Source organism: Tauraco erythrolophus, chromosome 16 (assembly GCF_009769465.1).
Source record: "Tauraco erythrolophus isolate bTauEry1 chromosome 16, bTauEry1.pri, whole genome shotgun sequence".
In the NCBI taxonomy this organism is placed as follows: Eukaryota; Metazoa; Chordata; class Aves; order Musophagiformes; family Musophagidae; genus Tauraco; species Tauraco erythrolophus.
Window position 1 is genome coordinate 4,184,383 of NC_141480.1, and position 15,294 is coordinate 4,199,676.

At 46.1% G+C, this 15,294-nt stretch overlaps 1 protein-coding gene across 1 annotated transcript; it reads right to left on the minus strand.

Annotated features, from left to right (window-relative positions):
* Positions 1–8,147: 8,147 nt before the first annotated feature.
* On the minus strand, positions 8,148–8,468 carry SMIM32 (small integral membrane protein 32). Its single transcript, XM_086621807.1, has one exon. It carries the CDS (start codon positions 8,466–8,468, stop codon positions 8,148–8,150), a length of 321 nt encoding a protein of 106 aa, XP_086477933.1.
* Between the last annotated feature and the right edge of the window lie 6,826 nt (positions 8,469–15,294).

Genomic DNA, 15,294 nt, shown 5'->3' on the forward strand with positions numbered 1-15,294 from the left:
TCCAGAAACTTTATATATGGACTTGTTTTAATAGATTTCTATATAAATAGAAATCAATCAAACAAAAAAAACCCACTCTTGGTTATTAAAAGTTTTAAATTATTATTTTAGAATTGAAGGGGTTTTGTTTATCTTATTAATATTCCTCTTTGGGAAATTTAGAGGTATAGTAACGGTTGATAATTACATCTCTGAGTAGCTAGACAAAGTAACCTGTGAAATTGTTCATTTATGTTTTTTTCAGAAGAAAAAGCTTTGGCAAAACACACCTCTTCCACCTCCATTCCAACCTGCATTGTGTGTTGAATGAGTCAGAGGCTACTTCTGTTCACTGCTACATAAAAAGCAAATATCTCGGTGGCATTTCAAGTAATTAAACATTGGGTGTCCTATACTCTGTGCCAAGAGGAGTCTGCCTGCCTTGTCCTGGAGCACTCCCTGCCCTGTTGTAGCCAAGGACCTTGCCTTCTCTGAAGCCATCCCAAGAAATCCCACTCATCTAGAAAAACTCTTTCATAGAAGTTAGGAAAACTTGGGAAATTACTGTTGCTATAGATATTCTGGTCAGAGGATGATGTTTGGTGTGTCAAGTCAGTGCACTAAGTGAGACTTTTCCACATAGAATCATAGAATGGTTTGGGTTGGAAGGGACCTCAAAGATCATCCAGTTCCAACACCCCTGCCATGGGCAGGAACACCCTCCACTACAGCAGGTTGCCCAAAGCCTCATCCAACCTGGCCTTGAACGCTTCCAGGGATGGGGCATCTACAACTTCTCTGGGCAACCTGTTCCAGTGCCTCACCACCCTCTGAGTGAAAAATTTCTTCCTTATATCTAATCTAAATCTCCCCTCTTTCAGTTTAAAGCCATTGCCCCTTGTCCTAATAGCTTTCCCCAGGTGAGCACCTTGGTATCATGGAAACGCTGATTCCATTTAACTTGCCAAATTCAGTATTTTGACCTATGTGATTTAGAAGGTGTTTTCCAGACATGGCTAGCATAAAAAAACTCATCAGGCTACACTCAGTGATGACACTGGCTCTAGTTTCCCTTGGAATCTTAAGCACTGTTAAATCTTCTGATTTGGGATGCAGAGCCAGCTGTCTTCTCTGTGCGCTGAGGCGTTTGTCAAAAGCCCCAAAGTACCTGTGAGTTGTCAGCCGCTGGGTTGAAGGTAAATGTTTTTAGATACTGCATCATCTTAATGCTCGATTAGAATTGGCGAGAGAATTCATTTGTGCTGAATAGCTTTTTTGGGGCAGCCAGCGTTAGCACCTGGGGTTGGTACCGTTCAACACAAATAATCCCTCCCCTTAGTTTTGGATAAACTTTGAAATAAAGACAAGTCATCTTGTGCATTTTTATCATACAGTCACAGCAAAGATGGTCGTCTGTAGCTTTGTAGTGTGAATTCTCACTCCAACCACTTGCCAATTTAGTAGCGGAGCAGACACAAACTGTGTGCTGGAAAGTAGCTTACCTCGAGTGAAAAATGAAGCAGACTTATGCAATCTGTCCAGGGTCTGTCCCCAGACTTCCTGTTGTGCTGTGGGGACAGCAAAAGTTAAAGTCGAAGCTAAATTTTGGGGAAAAAAAACCTCTATTAATAATCTCTACAGCATAAAACCATCACCAAAACCACTGAAAGGACAATAGTCTGAGTCCTAATGTCTCACAGCTTCTCCTAGATACTCAGTTCACTTGTTCTTTTCCATGACATTCCAACTCACAGGAGTTGGAAGAAGAGTCTTTTAGCCTCCTAAGAAACAGAATTTAACTTTATCGTGTACTGTCCCCTGCCCAGGGGAAGGGGGCTGTGCCCAGGTTTTCAGACACACCGGGGAAAATGGCATGTCATGCCTTGAGTACGTGGTTGCCATTTGTTGCAGGTATGTTAAAATACACAGTCTGGCTTTTTCTCTACCCTATGTTTCGTAGTATTTCCCTCTAAAACCATCCTGAGATGTTTCCAAAGTCCAGCACAGCCAAAGGATTAAACTTCAAGATTTGGAATAAGAAGCCTCTGGCTGATTGAGTTCTCTAAAAAGGGGGAGAAGCCTTAATAAAAGACAGCTTAGCCTGAGCACCAACACGTGCCTGTGTGATAAGTGCTTCAGAGTTTCACTATTTCCAGGCAGCTTGCATCCAATTCTTCTAAAATACATTGTTCTTGTTAACTACTCTACAGGGCCACATGTCCAAGTGTGCTGTACAAGTATTTTTTTAAGCAGCACTGTTGAGTGCAAATCCACAGGAAGTTTGGACTTGGGATTCTCTTAATCCTTCTGTTCTCTGCTTCTAAAGGTAAGTGAGGTTGCAGTTTCATTGCTTGGTAAAAGTGTTTGTAGGGCATGTGGGGTCCAGTTAAAGCAAACATTGCAGCCACCAACAACAGTAACGTTTGAAATAGCAAAAAAAAAAAAAAAGTCTAAAAGTTTGTTCTAAAAATCTGGAGGCAGGCAGAGATATCTTGCCAGGCAAGATGTTTTTTCATTATTATCTGAAGTTCATGCTGGATTGGTAATCGTCTGCCCTTGTGAGGATGGCAAGAAGGCAGCGTCACAAATGTCCTGTTTTCTGAGCGGGATGATCACACCTGATCTAGAAGAAGCAGTTGCTGTTGGACACCACCGCAGGGAGTGGGAACGTCTCTGTTGAAGGAGCTCTGCTTTAGAAGAACACTAAAAATATTTAGTTTAGTGCAAGAAATGAAGACACAAATCTATAGAAAAGCATATGAGAGAAGCACGGCATTAAATTCTCTTTTCTCCGGAATTTTTGCTGTGCTAGCCACGATGTTTCCCTTAAATGTATGTGACTGGGGAAACTGGTAATAAGCCAGACCAGCTGTAGCTGCGAGTAGGTTTATGCTGGGTCAATCAGTTCTGTATTTAATTGATTAACTCTCTGTATTGCTGTTTGAATGGTGCTTGCTGGTGCTGCGCTGGAGGGCGGAGAAGCAGGACGAGAGCAGTAAGGCAGCACACACAGAGGGTGGGCGCGGGCAGCTGTGTTGCCATCCGTCACCAGAGCCCACCAGCCTCCTGCTCCAGGTATGTGTTGGTTTTGGCATGGGGCAAAGCTGCTGTCAGAGGGGTGCTCTGAGCTACCAGGGACTGGGCTGCTTCAGGGTGGTGGTTGCAGAAACAACGACAGTGTTGTAGAAATCCTTTAGGCTGTTGTACCTGCTACAGGTGATGTGGGACATCCAAGGCAAGGTGGAATTCTACTAAAGACACAACGATAGGTAGAATCATAGAATGGTTAGGGTTGGAAGGGACCTCAAAGATCATCTAGTTCCAATGCTTTAATACACATGAGCAAATTGAAGTGAAATCTCAAATTATTTTTTTTAGTCGTAACTCTTGTAAAGGAAAATAAAATTCAAACTCGTGTTTAAAAATAAGCCTCCTCAGTTATGAAATCCCTCCCACAAAGACCAGCTCTGTAAGACTGCTTCACTCCCACGGAGATGCGAGGTGAGGGGTTTGGGGGTGAGGTTCTGGCATGTGGAAGCTGTTGGATCACATCCAGACATTCAGTGTTCCTGCTCCTCACAGAACAATTCCTTTTTTCTATAATATTTTTTCTTTTAAAAAATGGTCTTAAAATTGGCAGCTCTTTTGTTCTAAGGCCAGTTTTATTTTTTTTTATAAATACCTTTTTCCATTTTCAAGCTGCACATCCATTATTGCGAACAGCCCAGTTGTTTCCCCAACTAAGAAGCACTGTGTAATGCAGTCATTCCTGCAAAATCTCTTTTTCTGAAGTCTCTTAGCTAAAGAAACTGCTGTCTGCAAACTCATGAGCCTCTCGAGAAAACTCTGAGCTGTGTGTGGGTGATTGCAACTTCAGAGCTGGATTGGAGGAATTTGAGAGACAACACAAAATAGACTCTTCTGTAAGAGCCAAATGGAGACTTGTGTCCTGAGATCTGAGAGATCTCACATCTCTGGTCAGCACTCTTGCACTAGAAGGTCTTTATAGAAGGAATTCTCCTTAAGTTTCCTGTAAGAAATTAGAGTTAAATACAGTACATTAAATGTGAAAGTGCAATCAGGAGTGAACAGGTGGTGTCCACAGAGGTTATTCACCAGTGGTACTGTAGGCACTGCCGGGGCAATGCTCAGCCCCCAGGGAGGAATTTCATGTTTCCAGGTGGGTAAAAGTGATGGGGAGAAGAGGAAAAAAAACCTGCAAAGATATAACTCTGTGTGTAACTTGCCCAGGAGACTTTCTGTATGGATTAATGGATTTAAACCAAAATTCTTTGCTTGTACCTGTGGTTTCTGTATTTGCTCAAGGTCTATGAGTTAACGCTCGGAAGGAACAACTTCCTAAAGCCAAATGCGCTGTGAACATCATCCAACTGTGTCTTCTTTCATCTTCTCAGTCTGATGTATCTGCCAGTGTTTTAACTGTTCCGAATACCAGGCAGATAAAGCTGGTGTCTCTCAGAAGGTTTAGGAGCACGAGGACCATGGGTCAGAGCAGCGTTCAGGGAGGGACATGCTGCATTGGCAGAGCAGAACCAAACCTCTTCCCCAAAAACACATCTGCTGGCATCGGGTCTGGCGACGTGCTCCTGCATACGCAACAGGGGCAGCCACTTGTCAGTAGGAAATTGAGGCTTGAACCCTGCTCAGCCTCTCCAGATCTCTGAAATCCCTCTTTGTAAGTTTGGAAGGTCAGAAAAAACTCAGGAGCAGCGTACCTAAACCCTCGCTCTTGTTAGCACTCACCAACGGCTTCACGGAAGTCTCCAGCCTTTTCTCTTTTTCTTAATGGAAGCCGAGTTGCAGTGATTCCTGTTTCCAAGTGTTGTCCTGGGACAAGGGCTTTTAATTTCTTTTGAAGATGCTACTAGAAGAAAACTCATTAGAGCAAGTGCAGTTCCGAATTGCTGTGGCTCTTGCTGTTTGACACCGATTTGGAGAGTGCCATCATGCAACGCAGGTTTACTTTCCACTTTGGCACGTGGCGCCAGGGCATTTACCAGCCTGAGGCATCCCAAACAGATGTGGAATATTTAACTTTTGGCATTTTTTCTTTGCCTTTTGCCTTGCTGTGTAGTTTGACAGACTTGTGAGTCCTATAGATGAGTCCGTTCGAGGCATTGGACGTGATGCCCATGTGGCACAGGGTGTAGAAAATGCTCAACTCCTGGTTTTTTATTCGGGGGAAATGGGAAATGCAGGAGGGCGAATGCCCATAGAAAAGCCCACCACAGCCCAGCTACAGGTAGGAAGTGCAAGCAGGCATTGCTGGGTCCCCAAAATGTTAACAAACCCAGTGTTCAGGCAGAGCAGTGGGGTAATTGAGCTCCCAATTTTGGGGTGGTCTTGCAGAGGAGCATCGCGCTGGCGGCTCCTCCTGGGTTAGTTGGTACGAGCGCTGCGGCAAGCTCCCCGTGTGCCCTGTCTGTGCCAACAGGCAGCTGGGTTCAGAACCACCTGTGGACTAAGAGATTAAAACCAACAGACTGAAATAATGATCTGTCAGAAGGGTGGCATCAGATGCGAAAGGTCGCGCTGCTTCCAGGTGGAAGTGGTGAGTTGTTTCCTTGGCCCAGAGGAAGAAGGGTTAAAATCTCCTGTAACACCATATAATTAAGAGCTGCTCTGAAGTGGGGTCACCCTGCTTCTCACAGCATTGTGTCCCACATTTCTGGTGCTTTTCCCATCCTTCATGTTTGAGCATGTCGACCTCCGGTCTGCCTTGCGGAGACGCCGTCGGGCAGGAGGGTGCTCAGGGCGGCGGGTGTCGAGGGGCTTTTTTTGAAAGGCACCTTGAGAAATTGAGGTTTGCTATAAAGACACAGTGAATGGTGTATTTGTGTCACGAGTGAAGTGAGGGGAAGGGATGGAGTATACATTTGGGACCCCATGCATGTCACACACCTAAAAAACCAGTTACAACAAGAGAATAAATGCCCCTCGGTCCCTCTCTGACGTGCCTGTGGTCGGGAAGTGGATTTTATGATCAGTTTAAATATAGGACCTGGTGGAAGAGAATATATCAGATGTTTTCCATAAGTATGTTTCCTTAAAATGTCATTATTAGAACTTTCTTCTCCAATAGAAATGATTCTGGGTGTTAAGAGCAACACAGGGCTTGTATAAAAGCTTTCCCAGTAAATCAGATGGCACTCTAAGCACAACAGGTTCTTCTGGGCTATTACTCCAACTATCAGGCTGTGGAGGAAAAACATGATTATTCTGGGGTTATTCTTGAATGTTTAAATAAAGTACAGTAGGATGCAATGCAACATGTGCTTTATCAGGTTCTGAGGCTTTTGCCAGCAGGAATTCTTAGACCAAACTCGTTAACGGCTGATAGCTGAAAACAAGCTGTTGTTGCTTAACAATAAATAAGGAATGCCTGATTTGATAAAACTTGATTTATTCAAAAAGGGCTGAGATAAACACACTTGAATTTATTCTCGCTTTCTACATTAGTAACTACTTGGAATTACATCAGTTAAATTTGGTTCAGAGGAGGTAAAAATTGGCCACCTATAAAGGAATAAAATATTTAAGCCTGTTATTATGCTGAAGTAAGTTAAACTACTATAAAACATGGTAACCAAGACAATGACATGGAAGTGTTATCAACTGTGCAATTTCTGTGTTAAAAAAACAAACAAACAAACAAAAAAACCCAAAACAAACCAAAAAAACCCAACAAACCACCTTGCAAACAGGCTCCTGTATATACACACTTTGTCTGTGTGCTCCAGTGCCAGCTCATATATGTGTGTAGTTGCATTGGAAAATTTAATTGGGATTAAATAAGTTATGTACATATATACACAGAGCACTGCTGCTGTACTCCACGTGTTGAGAACGGATTTAGGGGCACAGCATCTGACAGCACTTGAACCCCATTCTTCTGATTGACCCACTAACAAAAACCGGAGCAAAAATAGGGTTTAGGACTCGGTGTTTCTGGATAGCTGCAGTTCACTAGTGTGTCTAGCCACTGGGGTCAAAAGAAAAAATTATTTCCCGCTGTTTGTGGGAAATAAAAATACTTTTCTGGGCTTTGTGCATTTTGATCTGGAAATGTGCTGTAACCGCAGCTTACTAGAAATCAGCGTCTATAAATTAGCGTGTCAGCTAACGAGGTTCAGCAGAGGCTTTTAGAACAAAATCAGATAGCTAGTAATTTAAAACGGTGGGTTTTGCCAGTGATCAAAGTAGAATCAAGCTGTTGCCATATTGATAAAGCATGCTTCTAATTGTGCCGGGTTATATAAAGAGCAAGGAGTGGGGATATTGTAGGTTGAAGTAACTATTCCTATAAAACTGCGTTTTATGGCTTTCAAAAGTTGTCTACTTCGTGTGCTGAACGCGGAGCACTCTGCTCTCCCTTTTATTAGTTTACACACTATTAATAGATATTTATTTTCCCTTTTTCCTTCTCCCGATCTGATTATTTTGGTTTCATGCTGTGGCGAATCATTTCCTTTGTAGCTTAAGAAAGTTGAAAACAAATTCCTTAGGTATTTAGTGTCTCGCCTAACTGGTAATTTAGAACCTGATCGACGACGCGGCAAAACATCAAGAACACCCTTAACAGACTCACAATCAAAAGTCTAAGTAGACATTTTTCGTTTTCACCTCCTGCCTCGCAGGACTCCCGCCGCAGTGCCACGCAGTTTCAGCAGCAGTTGAGAGAAACGGGTCTGGAAAGTAAACTCCTGTTCTCAGCGTGGAGCTGGTAGGTAAATATACTGTGGGTTTTTTTTTTGCATCTGATGCTATGGTTTCATAAACATGGGTAACAAGCTCCACCAGCTGCCCAAATCAGAGATTGTTACTAATGCAAATATCCTTGTATGGACGCTGAATGGGTGGATGATGACATTTGCATACGTATAGAGCTTAATCTGGAATCACGGGGCGATTTTTTGGCACGAAACCGTGTAAATTTACTAAAGCATTCTCTCTTTAGTTCATAGCAGAGCTTTTTATTTCCAGCTATTCCGGTTTGCGTACGGCGTGATTTTCAGCAACCTTTTCCTGGGATGCAGCCTGTGACTCTAAAGAGGGTCACGTCCGTTGCCCGACACATGGCCGTAACGCCTTATTGCACAGCGTCCCTGGTGCCTGCCACCGCTGTGAGACGGGCTTGCTCTCCGGTGTCAGACAGCTTGTGTCCTCCACGGGCTCCTCGCTTCTCGGAGCGATCTGTCGTAAGGAAGAGTAGCAAAAAAAGAATTTTTCAGCTGGCAGTTTATGAAGAGCACGATAAGCGTCACCGTCAAGAGCAGAAAGAAGAAGAGGATGATGTATGTCACCAGGTCTGGTTTATTTATTTCCCCTTCTTTTAACACCCTGGCTGTCGACATGTAAAAAGCGGAGGAGCTCACGGGTCTCGGGGTGCCGCTCAGGTAGGGCGTGTTGGTCTGAATGATTAGGTGAGCTTCAGTGGCACTGGTTGAATTTAGCAATTCACTATACATGTTCTTGCTTAAATTTCCTCCACGGTAGAAGTAAAGCAGGAGAGCACACACAGTCAGTCTTTGGCATAGGAAAGAAATAACGGTCCTGCTCGTAAAAGGCTGAAAACCAGCCGCATTTTGTCTAAGAGCAAATTAATTCACTTGCACGGCTCAGTGACTTTCTCTTAAATCTTCTCGGCTCATATTTACAGCACTCATCCACAAATATTAATCAAAAAAATGATACGAGTACCTCGTGTCCTGGCCCTCGTCGCCCCAGCACGCCTTTTTTTGGGGAAACACGCTGGATCATCTGCCGTTCTGCGGGGATGGACTGGGAGCTCTGGGGGTCTGCCGGGAGCCCCGCACCGCCCGCATGGGAAAGGGCTCTCCCAGCCCAGCCCCAGGGCTGGCAGCCGGGCAGGGGGGAGCCAAGGCTTCGGCTGGCAGCACTCACCCTCCGTGCGAGGAAGGCACGACAGGTTTCCAGCTGATTTTCAGGAGCGGGATGCACACAAATCCGGGGTTAAATGGCATCTGTGGGGAGAGGCGGCTGCTGCTTTGAGATCCCGGTGGGTTTGCCGTCGCAGTTCCCTGCCTCGGGAGGCTCCGTGCTGTTGAAATCCTGGTGCTGTGAAGCATTAGTTGACTTTCTTAATCCCAGTTAACGGCGTGCTGTGGAGCCAACGTCAAGAGGCTGAGCTTTCTGCTTGAGCTTTCCAGGCATTCCTTCCGATTGCATTGAGAAAAAGAAATAAAATTAAAAAAAAATTGATGAAAGTACCTTCGTTTATAAAAGAAACACCAAAAAAAGCTCCCTGGGAACGGGAAAGGAGGGTCAGTTCTTTGGAAAGCTCCTCTCTGCCCTCGGCTCAGCCGAGCTGTGAGGTGGGACCGCGCAGGGTTGTGTCAAACATGACTTTTCCCCTCCCGACAGAAGCTCCGGCGCAGCGTCACTCGCTGCCGTGGGAAGGGGAGAGCTGCGTGGTGGTGCCGAGCGGCTCTGCAGCCCGCGGTGCAGCTGCCAGGGACACCAGAGATCTTCCAGTAAAGCCCCGTGAGTGCCTGAGGCTCCGGCTGGAGGTTTTGAGGTGGGGGAGGGTAGCAGAGAATGGGACAAAAAGAAGAAAATTGCCTCAAAACCTTTCTTTCTTCCCCAGACCTTTATTGTTATAGATCTAGAGTAATCAGAAAATGTCTTTTTTCTTTTTTTTTTTTTTCCCTCCCCTTCTATGTGGTCCCCAGCACCCTCTCTAGCCTGACAATTAGCATGTTAATCTTTTCTTTTTTTTTTTTCATCAAATTGCTTTTATGCTGCTATTAGCTGCTGGCTGCGTGCCAGCTCGCTCTCGCAATCTCGCGCTCCCCTGCATCTGATAAGCGCCGTTAATACTTTTTATTTTAACGCCTCGCAACTCGAAAAAGGGGCAGGGGACAGAGCTGGGGGGCGAGAGGAGCACTGGGAAACTGGGCAAGGGTGACCCACAGACCTCCTGTCCCAGGGTGTTGAGCCGAGCAAACGCTGAAGCTGCTTCTGATGAGATATTGCAGCCAACAGTCCCCGGTGGTTAAATGTTTCGCTGAGCATAATAAATGTTTCTGCTGGGAGATGGGGAAGGAAGAGAGGAGAAATCTTCTGGTCCGTTAGATCTAAATAAAATAAAAAGTCTCTGCTAGAAGGTAGCACCTTCTGAGGCCCTGGTCAGCGCGTTCCTGGTCTCCAGCGAGCTCCAGGTGCTCCAGTCAAACCCCTCCAGCAGCTTCCCCCAGGCGGTTGGAGACTGTCACCTCCCTGTCCACATCCTTCTCCATCTGTCCTCAGAAAAGCCCCTACCTGTGTGTTTACCTCCAAGTCTTGTGGACCTTTTGAAGTCACAAGGAGATCTTCCTCTAAGGCTTTTCTGATTTTATTTTTTTTATTTGTTTCTCTCTCTCTCTCTCTTCCCCCACTCCCTTTTTCAGCCCACGTTGACCTGACTGTTCCACATGCAGCTCTCCAGGATGCCTGGGGGAATCTTTTCCTGCCAGCACCTAACACAGCTCCTGGGGACACGTCTCCTGCCCGCCGAGCCGTGGTAGTTCCACCTATTTACTCTGTTTGGGTTCAAAGAACAGGACAGCGGGGCAGACAGCCAGCACCGGGCTTGGAAAAATCAACAGTCATAAAAAAGCTAATACAGTTTGCAACTGTTTTACCTACCACATCTCCTTGAAATCGGAGAATTTGTGAGCAGCAGCTCAACATGGGTGTCTGGTAGGCTGGATGTCTTCCCAGGACCCTCCTGTCCAGCTCTCTCCTCCCTGAACTGTTTTAGAGTTTAACCAAACTTTGCATCCTTTTTTCGTTTATTTACTTTATTGGTTTTATTCGTCTGTAGGAAAAGCAGGGAGGCATCGGGGGCTGAGTCCTATAAATCGTGGGGACAGTCTTCATGTTTCACATACTTGAGCAAAATGTTTGTTATAAACAACTTCTCTGCAAACGTTACCAACTCTGTGGGAGGGGGGAAAATACTCCAAAGGATGAAGGTGAATGTCATAGTGGGGGGTGTGTTTTGTCCCTGCACAGAAGTGTGGTTTCAGCAGCTGCTTGACGACTCGGAGTCAAACTGGGCAGAGGTGGAGAGGAGAAGAGCTCTACCAGAGTGGCTCTTCGGTGGCCACTTGCTCATCGCCCACCTCCTTCCCTTGAGCATGCAGGGATCATTCCCCTGAGCCCTCGGAGGTGTCCCTGGAGGTGGATGGGACAGTCACATTTGCTCTGCCAGGTCAGTGTGAACTCGTGTGGCTGCGTGTCCTTTCCTTGCAGACACAGGGTGTTCCCTCTGAGCCTCCTCTTTCCAGCCCACGCCAGGGTGCACGCAGACACAGAGCCGGAATATTTAGAATCATAGAATCACAGAATGGTTTGGGTTGGAAGGGACCTTAAAGATCATCTAGTTCCAACTCCCCTGCCATGGGCAGGGACACCCTCCACTACACCAGGTTGCCCAAAGCCTCATCCAACCTGGCCTTGAACACTTCCAGGGATGGGGCATCCACAACTTCTCTGGGCAACCTGTTCCAGTGCCTCACCACCCTCAGAGTAAAAAATTTCTTCCTTATATCTAATCGAAATCTCCCCTCTTTCAGTTTGAATCCATTGCCCCTTTTTTTTATTTATTTTTTCCCTCTTCTACAAAACATTATTTCTCATTCTTGGAAGACTTCCCTTCTTCTCCGAAGATACTGTAGTTCAGCTCCAGTGCTGGCACTTTGGGTTGAGAACCATTGCTACTGGTCATGGTCCAACCACGTGGCGCTGGGATAAACCCTGTGGGTGTTTTACCAGCTCCCTGTGTGCGCGCAGGCTCCGGAGCACACGGAGCTCCTCCTGCTTTTTGGCTGGCTGAGGCTGATAGAGAAACTGATGAGAAGCCCTGGGAGTAAATCAGATGTGTTTTCTGCAGCACTGTATCCAGGCTTAATCCTAAAAAAGCTAATTTGCCATAAATAATACCTTAATTGCAAAAGTAAGAGCTGATCCTTTCCCTTTGTTCTTATGTGGAAAAGCATTTAAAATCTTTAGCCTTGTAATTTTTCCTCATTAACTTATTTCTTATTTAGTAGCTTTGTTGTTATTGTTTCTTGTTTTCTTTTTTGCTTTCTTTTTCTTTTTGTTTTCCCCAGGGTTTCCAGCCTTTAATGACTCGTTTTGTTAGTTTTTTAATGTGTGCTGGCAATGGTGCTGCAAGAGCAAACACGGAGCCTCTGACACTGGCTGGAGTTTAACAATAATAAACCTCTGAGTGTTGCAACTTCCCGGCGTGTTTGGAAGCTGGGTCAGCATCGCTGGCCTTGGTGGCATCACGGGGACAACCCCAGGGGCTGGAGAGGCTCTCTGCCTGTTCCCATCTCACCCTCCCCGACGGACATGTCTTCCCCCAGCAAGAAATTTTGTCTCAGAGATGTCGGAGTCTCCTGGAGCCCCAGCTGACCCCAAGGGATTTATCGATGATCGCAGTGACTCAGTGGCAGTTCTGCCCCGAGCTTGGTCCAGTCTTGCTGTAGCATGAAATAAATAGAGACGTAAACTGTTCAGAGCAGAAAGGAGGGAAAACAGAGCCAGTGACCCTCTGCATGGCTCAGCTGCCGCTCCCCGGGCTGGCAGGGCCATCGGATTTGCTTTAACAATCCTTCAGCCGAGCCAGCACCAAACGTGGTGCAAACCTTGGCAAGTGGGAACCGCTCGGGGTTCAGCCACGCTGCGGAGGGCTGGAGCCTTTCCCCATTTCCAGACTGGTAAATAATGCATGATCTCTCTCTTACATGCTTACGCAACCCCTACCACGATAAATATCAACCCAGGGAAATGAAAGTGGAAAGAAACATTATCTTCCTGAGTAATGCAACCGTTTACAATCTGCGTTACGATCCTCCTGCTCTTAGGAGTGAGCGGCAGGCAGGGGGATGTTTCTATTAGCAGCCCAGACTGTAACAAATCATGAGCTGTAACTTTCCAGTGCCGCATAAAAGCAGCCTTAAAACCATATAAAGGAAAGCAAATAAAAATGCTATACAGAGATTGTTTCCTTTTTTAATCACTCCAAAGGAAAATACTTATTTCCAGGTACCTGAGAATCAGATATTGAGGACTGTATTTTCAAATGCAGGGGCATAAAACTAAGCACTAGACACCTCATCTGGGGATCTTGCCTTGGGTGCTTAAATACGGGGCTGGATGCCTGAAGAAATTGGCCCAAGAGCAGAGACGTCCTGAAAATGTTTTCTTTCAAAAGAGCTTCTGTGTGCTATTTAAAACTAACTTCTAACATGAGGTTTCTCAGGACACGTTTGCACCAGCTGAAGCAGAAGCAATTAGAAAGTTTCCAGAGAAGTCTGTGAAAATGGGAGTTTGTGTGTGTTTTATCAGGGCTGAGCCTGAATCCTTCCTTCTTCTCTGGGTGGTGAGGAGCATCATGATTCACCAAGAAGTGCTCTACTGGATGAGAGGAATGAGCATCCCACACCTTCTGCCATCCAGGTAAGCTTTGCCACTGCTTGGGTGGACGTAGGGAAGTGAGTCTGGTGAAGGGTGGCAGCATCCCGGGCTCCCTGCCCGCCCGTCACCAGTCCAGCGTCCTGCAGCAGCTCAACAGAGCTTCCAAGGGGTTTTGTGGTGCAAGGAGCTTCACCCAGAGCAAAAGGTTTTGTGTCCTTGTGTGGTAGATATGTGGATTCCTCGTGTCCTGGAAAAAAACTCTCCTTTTCTCATAGGTTGGTTGGTGTTTATAGAAGGGAAAGTGCAGAGTTTCATGCAGCCAGGAGTGGGTGGGTGGGTGTCCAGTGATGCTCCAGGGGATGCAGCATCAGTACATCCGTGTGTGTAGCCCACGAGCAGGTGGGTGTTTAGAAAGTGAAAGCAAAAGCTGTAGTTGTAGAGAAAGGTTGTCTTTGGCACCTCCTTTACACCTAGAGAACAGACTCCTAGTCGCAAGGCACTGGTTTGTGAGCAGAGCTGGGTGTGGGAGGGGGCACCGCCGCTGTGCTGGGCTCTGCGGCAGCCCAGCTCCGGGCAGGAGGAAGGCTTTGCCCAGGTCGTCAGGTGTGTGTCACCTCGGTCCTCAGACAGACACGGGCTGCCCAGACGTGTTCAGCCTGTGACCAAATCAGTCCTGTCTGCAGCAAACAGTGCTGCCTGAGGCTGCCTCCTGCTCCAGCCTGTCAGCACCCAGGGAGACATGTCCAGGAACAGGTACATGCATTAAGAGGGCTGCATACTGTAGGCAGTGTCTGTATTTGCAGCGTTTAACCCCAATTATTGGGGTCTGAGGTTTAGTTAAGAGAACAAAAGACAAAGTGTTACAACTCACTTTAAGGTTTCAGCTTTGAATATGTTTTGCTTTTGGTGCTGTCAATCCCTTACCAACCTGCAACAGGAATAAAAGACAATTGTCCCATCCTGCATACGCTCTCTGGGGATCAGAAGCAGATTTGGAGAGACTGTGGGAATAGCACTTTTCATCTCTCTCCTATTCACAGCTCTTCTCAAAGGCAACGGAATGAGTTTTTCTCTGCTGCACAATACACATTCCACCTGTATATATAACCCTCCTCCTGCCTGTTCCGCTGGTGTGCTGTAAAACTTCGTGTTTAACTGTAATATTAGCTTCATTGTAGGGAATTCAGATCAGGAGGGGCTGCGGGAGTCCTCATCATTTTTTAAGAAATAGACTCTTAGCTAAAAATCTTCTTCCCCCAGCATTGCCCTGCCTCTCCCTACCTTAATTTTGCCACCATTAGGTGTTTGGGATGAGACAAGGATTGTTTGGAAAGCTTCACAGATCATCGCAGGGTCTTTATGAGCAGAGCCTGGTTTGATTCAAGGCTTCTTGCCTGTACAACTCACCTGTCGGGTGTTGGATGTTTTTCCTCCTTTCTTGGAGGCATCTGGGCATGGTCCATCAGTGATGGGAAGCCATGGCTGTGTCTGTCAGACAGCAGATGACAGGTTGGGTAGACAGGGTGCCTCTTTCTTCTCTGGTTATTGATTTTTGCCTTTTTTTTTTTTTTTTTTAAGATCCTATATTGATTGTAAATTTTGAGGAGAGTCAACACCAAGTAATGAGGGCGAGTTATCAAATCGAGGCGATCCGCTAGGCATACATCTGGAAGTCTTTTTACAGACAAGGTGCACCCCCCGCTCCCTAGACACATGCCAAACCTCGATATCTCTATTGTATGTCTATTCTGCAACCCCCTTCCCAGTATGAGAAACAGACTTGGTAATCCTTCCTTACCCCGCAGGGGTCTGGAGGGCTAATTACTGAAGCTGGTGAAGCGCTCTGATGTGGTAAAAAAGACTGAA

Bases quoted from the DNA above. Each gene is read 5' to 3' on its own strand.
- SMIM32 (XM_086621807.1), bottom strand. From the start codon at position 8,468: ATGTATAGTGAATTGCTAAATTCAACCAGTGCCACTGAAGCTCACCTA.